This window comes from Nicotiana attenuata, chromosome 7 (assembly GCF_001879085.1).
Source record: "Nicotiana attenuata strain UT chromosome 7, NIATTr2, whole genome shotgun sequence".
Taxonomy (NCBI): Eukaryota; Viridiplantae; Streptophyta; class Magnoliopsida; order Solanales; family Solanaceae; genus Nicotiana; species Nicotiana attenuata.
In genome coordinates, this window is record NC_031995.1 from 51,427,430 (window position 1) to 51,436,202 (window position 8,773).

General features: G+C 36.0%; 1 protein-coding gene across 1 annotated transcript; it reads left to right on the forward strand.

Moving 5' to 3' along the window:
- On the forward strand, positions 1,913-6,881 carry LOC109229080 (putative late blight resistance protein homolog R1A-3). Its single transcript, XM_019394395.1, has 3 exons — positions 1,913-2,528; positions 3,483-5,738; positions 6,492-6,881. The coding sequence occupies exons 1-2, from the start codon at positions 2,094-2,096 to the stop codon at positions 5,706-5,708; spliced, it is 2,661 nt and encodes an 886-aa protein (XP_019249940.1). The 5' UTR covers positions 1,913-2,093; the 3' UTR covers positions 5,709-5,738; positions 6,492-6,881.

Genomic DNA, 8,773 nt, shown 5'->3' on the forward strand with positions numbered 1-8,773 from the left:
GGGGGGCGGGGACGATTCTGTTTTGGGGGAAGGGAAGGAGACGATATATTTATATGTATAACGTCTTTTGTTAAGACGATATATATATAACGTCTTAACAAAAGACGCTATAGTTTCCCGCTTAAATTAATTCAAATATAGCGTCTTTTAAAAAAGACGCTATAATTAACTGGCCAAACGACCGTTAAAGTATAGCGTCTTTCAAAAATACGCTATATATATTTTGGTTACTAAGTTTTTTTTCACATATATTTGAATTCAAAATAACCACATTTTGGTTCCGGATAGTAGTACCAAATCTATATATATATTATTATAAAAGCACGAATAATTTATGCTAAATGTTGAACGACTAAAATATCCCCGAAATATTGATCGACTTTTATGCCCTTAACTATTTATATAATTTAAGGATAAAAATATAAATAACTCGAGGATAAAATTCTTTTTTGATTTAAACTACACATTCATCGACTTCAATAATTTGGTATAATTTTTTCCTGACCTAATCGTTTTGGACTGCTACTCATCGCCACTATGCATGGCTTAGAGGGGAATATAGTTAGAGGATAGTAGCCTAATTATATTTGGATAATTTTTAGTACTCAAAGTCATATAATTTGTATTGGAATGTGACAAAACACTTTTGCCGCCCTATTGGCTATTACCATCTCTACATAGACGTTCATTGATACAATTTATTCTCACCGAATACACACGTAATTAGGACTTTGAATCCCTCTCCAAAAGTGACAACTGTATGTAGCTCTTGCTGAATACAAATTGTATTCACCTTTGCTTTTTATAATGTATAGCTTTATGCTGTAATTCCCTAAAGTTCAACTCCTTCAGCAGTGTACTCCCATTGTTTTCTCTAAGGTATACTTTATTTTACGTTATATTTATTCCTGTATTAAGTAGTGTGTTTGTTGATGGGTTATGGACATTATTCATAATATATTTGATGTTCTTATTCTTTTGTTAAACTACTTAATTGCTTAAAGTATGTTACTCGAAATTTAATTTAACTATAAGATTTTGGCTGAAATAATCAATCTAAATATTTTGGATAACTTTTGTTGGCTTCAAATATTTATGCTCTACAGATACGTGAATGGATTTTTCAATCGAGCACATGTAATTCGCTTGATGGTGATTCCATGGAGGAGGAGTGACTATTTCTTACGCTGACATAAAATTTCTTCCGAATTAACAAGTTTTTAGTATATTAAATGGCAGTCTCAAGATGCAACTTTAAGAGTTGCCTTTAATTTGGGTTCCGACATATTTTAACTATAAACGATCTTGTTCTTGATTATACTTTTTATTCGATTACTCTACTTTTGTTTCTTTAGCACATTACACAAAGACAAGGGTTGGGGATGTGATACAGATATGGAGAGGACATAATTGGTATAAGATCATAACTGGTCGAATTATTCTTTTTCTTTCTTTAATTTAATTACCAAACTTTTATCTACGATAAAATATTAATCTGTTACATGCGCCTAATCCACATATCTTGTGGTATACTCTTACTATTAGACCTTACACTAACCCCTAGAACTGGATTTTGTACTTTAAGAGACTCCAATATATATATATATATATATATATATATATATATATATATAAAAATTTGATAATTTTATTTTGTCCTAGATAAAGTTTGGTAATTAAATTAAAGAAGGAAAAAGAATAATTCGTATGGTCTTAACTAAATATATAGAGACTAGTAATAATAAATACACGAAAAACTGCCACTATTTGACAAATTTGGCCAATCGTACTAACCCAGCAATTGCGTAGAAGACACGAGCACTGGCAACTCAGCAAATACTACAGTATAAACTTGCAATTATTGTACTGTGGCGTCTTTTTTCTAAGCAAAAGCGCAAAAACCAATCTTCTATGCATATATTTGGTTGACAGCTGTCAGTTTCTCTTTTTTTAGTCCTTTTAATAATGCATCGATGATGGTGGAGAACATAAAAGAAAGAAGAAAAAAAGCGAAGAGAACAAAAGAATGACTTTGTAATTTCTGCACTTAAAAAGTCTCTGCTAGAGCTTAACGTAATTAATCCTCGATCGACATGGCGAACGTTGCGGTGGAATTTCTGGTGCAGAACTTGATGCAGCTGCTGAGGGACAATGCGGAGCTGATTATTGGGGTTAAGGATTCGGCTGAGAGTCTGCTTCAAGATCTCAATGATTTCAACGCTTTTCTCAAGCAAGCTGCCAAGTCCCACACTGAGAACGATGTCCACAAAGAATTGGTGAAGAAAATTAAGACTGTGGTCAACTCTGCTGAAGATGCCATTGATAAGTTTGTGATTGAGGCTAAGCTTCACAAGGACAAAGGGGTTGGCAGGTTTGTGGATGTTAAGCATTATAAAAGAGTGTATGATGTAGCTGCCGAGATCAAAGGTATCAGAGAAAAAGTGAAAGAAATCCGTCAGAATAATGCCCTTGACCTTCAAGCCCTTCAAGATGAAGATCAATCTGCCAAAGGTGTCGAAGAAAGAAAGGTATCACATCTAGGAGTTGCAAATGGGCGGGTCGGTTCGGGTCGGATATGGTGGGTCAAAAACGGGTAATGAAAAAATGATCAATTATCCGACCCGACCCATATTTAATACGGATAAAAAACGGGTTAACCGGCCATGACTTCTTGTATATGATCACTTTTAGTAGAATTCTTAGTCTTCCTAGCTTTAACTTGAGGAACCCCCAATTTGAGGCTTTACAAATGTAAACGTTAGACCCATTGGTTATCCATTGGTTACTCATAGGTTATCCATTTTCTAAATGGATAATATGGTTCTTATCCATATTTGACCCGTTTTTAAAAAGTTCATTATCCAACCCATTTTTTAATGGATAATATGGGTGGTTAACTGTTTTCTTTGAACCATTTTGCCACCTCTAAATTCACATCCATGGAAATGTTTCTACTTGTTGTAGATTGGGATGGTTTGAGATCTAGACAGCATTAATTGAGTATGCATCTTCGACTACTCTTTAATCCATGCGTTACTACTAACTGCTACTAGTATTAAACAACTCAAATTGATTCGTTGGAGTACCAACATAAAACTACTGCATTATTGAGCGATCCAAATGTAAATTTATCCGCTGTTATTGACTAGTTATCTTTTCAAATATTTCGACTAATCGTTTTTTTTGTTGTTTTGCTTTGGATTGGGAAAGCAACTGTGCGTTGTAATATGAGAGTACATGTAACACTCTTGATTAATGACTAAGGCATTATACGTAGATACCCCTCCTAAAATGCAATGCGATTTAATTCACATTCACAGTCACTGTTCTATGTGATTGCGAATCTGCTTTTAGGCATATCACGACCAACTAACTATTACATTTTCAAAGACAGAAGCACGTATCTTTTTGTAGTTGTACAAATACATGATGTTTTTTTTTTAAATTCATATATCTGATCTTTATCTTTGCTATTTTGAAAGCCTCCAGTGGTAGAGGAAGATGATGTGGTTGGATTTGAAGAGGAAGCAGATAAAGTAATCACCCGTCTTCTGGGAGGATCGAGCGGACTAGAAGTTGTTCCAGTTGTTGGAATGCCTGGTCTCGGCAAAACGACACTGGCAAATAAGATTTACAAGCATCCTGACATCGGGTACCAGTTTTTTACTCGCATTTGGGTTTATGTTTCTCAATCATACAGGAGAAGAGAATTATTTCTCAACATCATCAGCAAATTCACTCGAAATACCAAACAATACCATGATATGTGTGAGGAGGATTTAGCTGATGAAATACAAGATTTTTTGGGCAAGGGAGGAAAATACTTGATTGTCTTGGATGATGTATGGTCTCCTGACGCTTGGGAACGTATCAGAATAGCTTTCCCAAACAACAACAAATCCAATAGAATATTATTGACCACTCGAGATAGCAAAGTTGCTAAGCAATGCAAGCAGTGTATTGGTATACCTCATGATTTAAAATTTCTGACTGAAGATGAAAGTTGGATTTTACTGGAGAAGAAAGTTTTCCACAAAGATAAATGTCCTCCTGAATTGGAACTATCTGGAAAGAGCATTGCCAAAAAATGTAATGGACTACCCCTTGCGATTGTTGTTATTGCAGGAGCACTAATTGGGAAAGGCAAGACATCAAGAGAGTGGAAACAAGTGGATCAGAGTGTGGGTGAACACCTCATAAATAAAGACCAGCCTGAGAATTGTAACAAATTGGTGCAACTGAGTTATGATCGCTTGTCTTACGACTTGAAAGCATGTTTTTTATATTGTGGTGCATTTCCCGGAGGCTTTGAGATCCCTGCTTGGAAGTTAATCCGTTTGTGGATCGCAGAAGGGTTCATACAGTATAAAGGCCACTTATCTCTTGAGTGTAAAGCAGAGGATAACTTGAATGATCTCATCAACAGGAATCTAGTGATGGTAATGCAAAGAACATCTGATGGGCAAATCAAAACATGTCGTCTTCATGACATGTTGCACGAGTTTTGCAGACAAGAGGCGATGAAGGAAGAAAATCTCTTCCAAGAAATAAAACTAGGTGCTGAGCAGTATTTCCCAGGAAAACGGGAACTAGCCACCTACCGTCGCTTATGTATTCATTCCTCAGTTTTGGAATTTATATCTACAAAGCCCTCAGGTGAACATGTCAGGTCATTCTTATCTTTTTCTTTAAAAAAGACCGAGATGCCATCTGTCGACATCCCAACCATACCAAAAGGCTTCCCGTTGCTGAGGGTTTTTGATGTCGAGTCCATCAACTTCAGTCGCTTTTCCAAGGAGTTTTTCCAGTTATATCATTTGAGGTATATTGCTTTCTCATCTGACACAATCAAGATCATTCCTAAACACATTGGAGAACTGTGGAACATCCAAACACTCATAATTAACACGCAACAACGCTCTCTTGATATCCAAGCAAACATATGGAATATGGCACGACTAAGGCATCTGCACACTAACTCTTCTGCTAAATTGCCTGTTCCTGTGACCCCAAGAAGTAGTAAAGTTCCTTTGGTAAATCAAAGCCTGCAAACTCTCTCCACCATTGCTCCCGAAAGCTGCACAGAAGAAGTGTTTGCAAGGACTCCAAACCTGAAAAAGCTGGGTATTCGTGGGAAAGTAGCTGTGCTTCTTGAACCTAATAAGTCATTGTTAAAAAATGTGAAGAAACTAGAATCCCTTGAAAACTTGAAGCTGATAAATGATAGTAGTCAAACAGGAAAAGGGTTACGCCTTCCACCCTCATATATATTTCCCACGAAGTTGAGGAAGCTGTCCTTAGTAGATACCTGGCTGGAGTGGAATGATATGTCTATATTGGGGCAGATGGAACACCTTGAAGTCCTGAAGCTGAAAGAAAATGGGTTTATGGGAGAATGCTGGGAGTCGGTTGGAGGATTTTGTTCCCTACTGGTGTTGTGGATTGAAAGGACAGATTTAGTTTCTTGGAAAGCATCAGCTGATCACTTTCCAAGACTTAAGCATCTTGTTCTCATCTGCTGCGATAAGCTTAAGGAAGTCCCCATTGGCCTGGCTGATATACGCAGCTTCCAAGTGATGGAGTTGCAAAACTCCACCAAAACAGCAGCAATATCTGCACGCGAAATACGAGCCAAAAAAGACAAGCAAAATCAAGAAGGGACTAACAACAATGGGTTCAAGCTCTCTATATTCCCTCCTGATCTCTGATTGCAACTGGATGTGCAGCTTCCTTGAGAGGTCAGTTAAATCTTTCCTTGACTTTATTTAGATTGGTTTTAATTTCTATTTCATGTTTCTAGATATTTCTGCAACCCCCTCATCTGCTATCCCATTGTCCACATCCATACTGTATAAGTTGAACAGGAACAGGGATTTCCATCCGTGCATTGCAATGCTAATCACCAAAAGTGGTCCTTAAAATCCAAACTTAGAAGCCAAATATTAACTAACTATGGATCAAACAATTCAATCCCCCAGTTTCTGCCTCAATTTGCAGTCTGATAACAGTTAATTAAAACTGAGCCAGCAGTGTGGATGGCGATGCTCAGCTATTCCCCTTGGCTCTTTATTTTTGTAACCGGAACTCCTGGAATCAATTTTCCAAGTGTTCTCTAAGTTCCATATGCTAATATAAAAGAACTTACAAATCACAATCTATAAAACATTCAAAGTAGTATTAACCATCATCAAATCTTGAGATTCTGTATAAAAGCAGTCTGTGAAAAAGCAAAACTATAAAAGCAGTTTTACATGATGCAGTAACAAGCTTTCTAAATTAGCAATATGACACAGATGTTTAAGAGTTACCTACTGGATTTTTCCTCTTTTGCAATTTATTTTTCCCTTTTGGTTTTCCTTTTGGTGTTTGTTGCTTAACCCGAGGGCTGCAATGAAGATTCACTAACATTTGTTGGTATTTTTCTTTGGTAACCTACTACTACAATGTATTTTACTGAGAAAACGAAAATTGATTCTTTGCGATTGGTGCAGGTCTTCAATGAATCAAACTGTATGATGCTGGTACTGTACCATCGATAAGAAACTTCTACTAGGTGTTATAATAATTCTTGAATCGCTGTCTGTCACCAACTTGTTTGGGATTGAGGCGCCATTGTTGTTGTTGTTCGGTCGTTGTCTGTCTTTCTTGCCTTTCATGTGTTGTCTTCTTGATTGTGGTCATAGCTTTGAGCTGAATAATTGATTGATTGTGTAGTCTTTGGACTCGGAGCTCGTACATTTTTTTTTTTTTTTGGCCAGGATTAAGACATTACAATTATATAAATGGAGGAAATACGCTTGAATATTGCTTTCTTTGGAAGCTGGAGAAAGTAAGATGAAAGACAAAAGATGATACTTTCTCCCCCATGGTTTAAGAGTGCAGAAAGGAAAAGAAAGAAATAAAAAGCTAGCAGTCCTCTTAATTAATTAAGGATGTTAATTTAAAGTATAAATTTCATAATTTTTTGTGTTATCTATAAAGTTTGTTACTACTGTTTAATATCATATTCTACTACCAATAGACATTCTAATTATGTATGTTTTTCTAGAAATAAAGTACCATTATATATGTTAAACAAACTAAAACAATGTCGAAAAAGATTGTGATAATAGGAATAGTCAAAAAAGGCTAAATTTAATTATATACAATGTATTAATTGAAAAATTAGCATATAATAAAAATTTAGGCTGAATAGCCTAAATGTCACTTATACTTGTCCACTTTGTCATGCCGGTCCCTATACTCCACAAAGTTTCATCCAGACACTTATAGTGATTAAAACACACTATTTTAAACCCCTTTGACCGTTGACCTAGCTTATGTGGTGTAAATAATGCTGAGGTGGCTAAAATGATTGGTACACACGCGCAAAAAGAGCGTGAATACAATAATTTAGCAAAAAATGACTAAACTTAGAAAAGAAAAACAGAAAAAAGAAGACTAGCGAAGAACCCATGTTCTATTCCTCTTGCTGCCATTGTCATAACTTCTTCTTTTCATCAGAATCAAAGATAGAAAATCATCATTATTTTCTTAGGCAAAATTGTTAGAATAAAGATAAGTTATCAACAGGAACTTCGTCAAAAAAAAATCAAGCAGACTAGGAATATCACTGGAGCATGTCAAAAATTCATCACTGGTTATAGATGAAACCTTCGAACCATCAATGGCGAGGAACACACCGGAAAAGTTCGAACCATCACCGGCGCAGAGACCACCGATGACCACCATAATTTTTTCTTATGTATCACCCCTCCATAATAGAATACAAAACAACCCTAGTAGTTCAATCAAATCGGACGAGAAATACTAAAAGGGGTGCCCGAATCTAATCTATAATGGCGTGTGAGCACCCAAATCTTGCTTGATTTGTGAAAATTATTGGATTTTATAGTGACTGCAGTTTCAATTGTTCCTCTTCCATTTTTAATCTCTCGAAAGATTATAGCGGATATTCACAAACCCCTCTTTTTTATTCTTTGTTTCTAATGAGATAGAAATAGCATGATTCCAGCGTTTTATTTCGGATAGGGTGGTTGTGATTTGTAAGGATTTAGGAAGTGTTAATTCTATTATCTATTTGATTTTTTTCTCTTTTTTTTCTTTGTTTTTGTTTTCATTTGATAATGAGCATTTTGAAGAATGATTGCTGGCTGTATTTGGGGTAGAGCTAGAGAATTTTTGGGGTTGCAAAGGTGAATTAATGGAGGGGGGACTGTTTGGGGTGGTGAGGGTGGCGGCATACAGGTGGGAATAACAGGAGATAGAGAGTAGAGGGGAGGAGTGAAGTGAAGTGAAAATAAAATAAAAAATAAAGTAGAAAATTCTGAAATGAATTGAAAAAATAATGATGTGGCATAAAAAATTTGAGGTGGACATGGATGTGTCATTCACATTAGATCGTTGAAGAGCACGCGAGGTCGGAAGGGTTTAAAAGAGTTGTTTTGAACGAGTAGAGGTGTCTGGATGAAACTTTGTGAAGTATAGGGACCGGCATGACAAAGTGGGACAAGTATAGGTGCCATTTAGGCTATTCTGCCAAAAATTTATTAATAAATGAGTGACGTGAACCATTGAGACCTAACTATTCCTTCTAGTAGCATACAGTAGCTGGGACTGTAAATGAATTGGTTAAGCTAACTTCTGGAGTTTGGTTTTGGACCAATCTAGGAAGGTTTAACATAAATATACCAATTAATTAGGATTTGTAAAACGCGGAGATGATTTAATATTTTCCTTTTGCTTGAATAGTTAGTTCAGCCGCTATTTACAA

Coding starts and splice junctions, on each gene's coding strand:
- LOC109229080 (XM_019394395.1), top strand. CDS start 2,094: ATGGCGAACGTTGCGGTGGAATTTCTGGTGCAGAACTTGATGCAGCTG. Junction 2,529..3,482: donor AAGGTGTCGAAGAAAGAAAG/GTATCACATCTA, acceptor CTATTTTGAAAG/CCTCCAGTGGTAGAGGAAGA.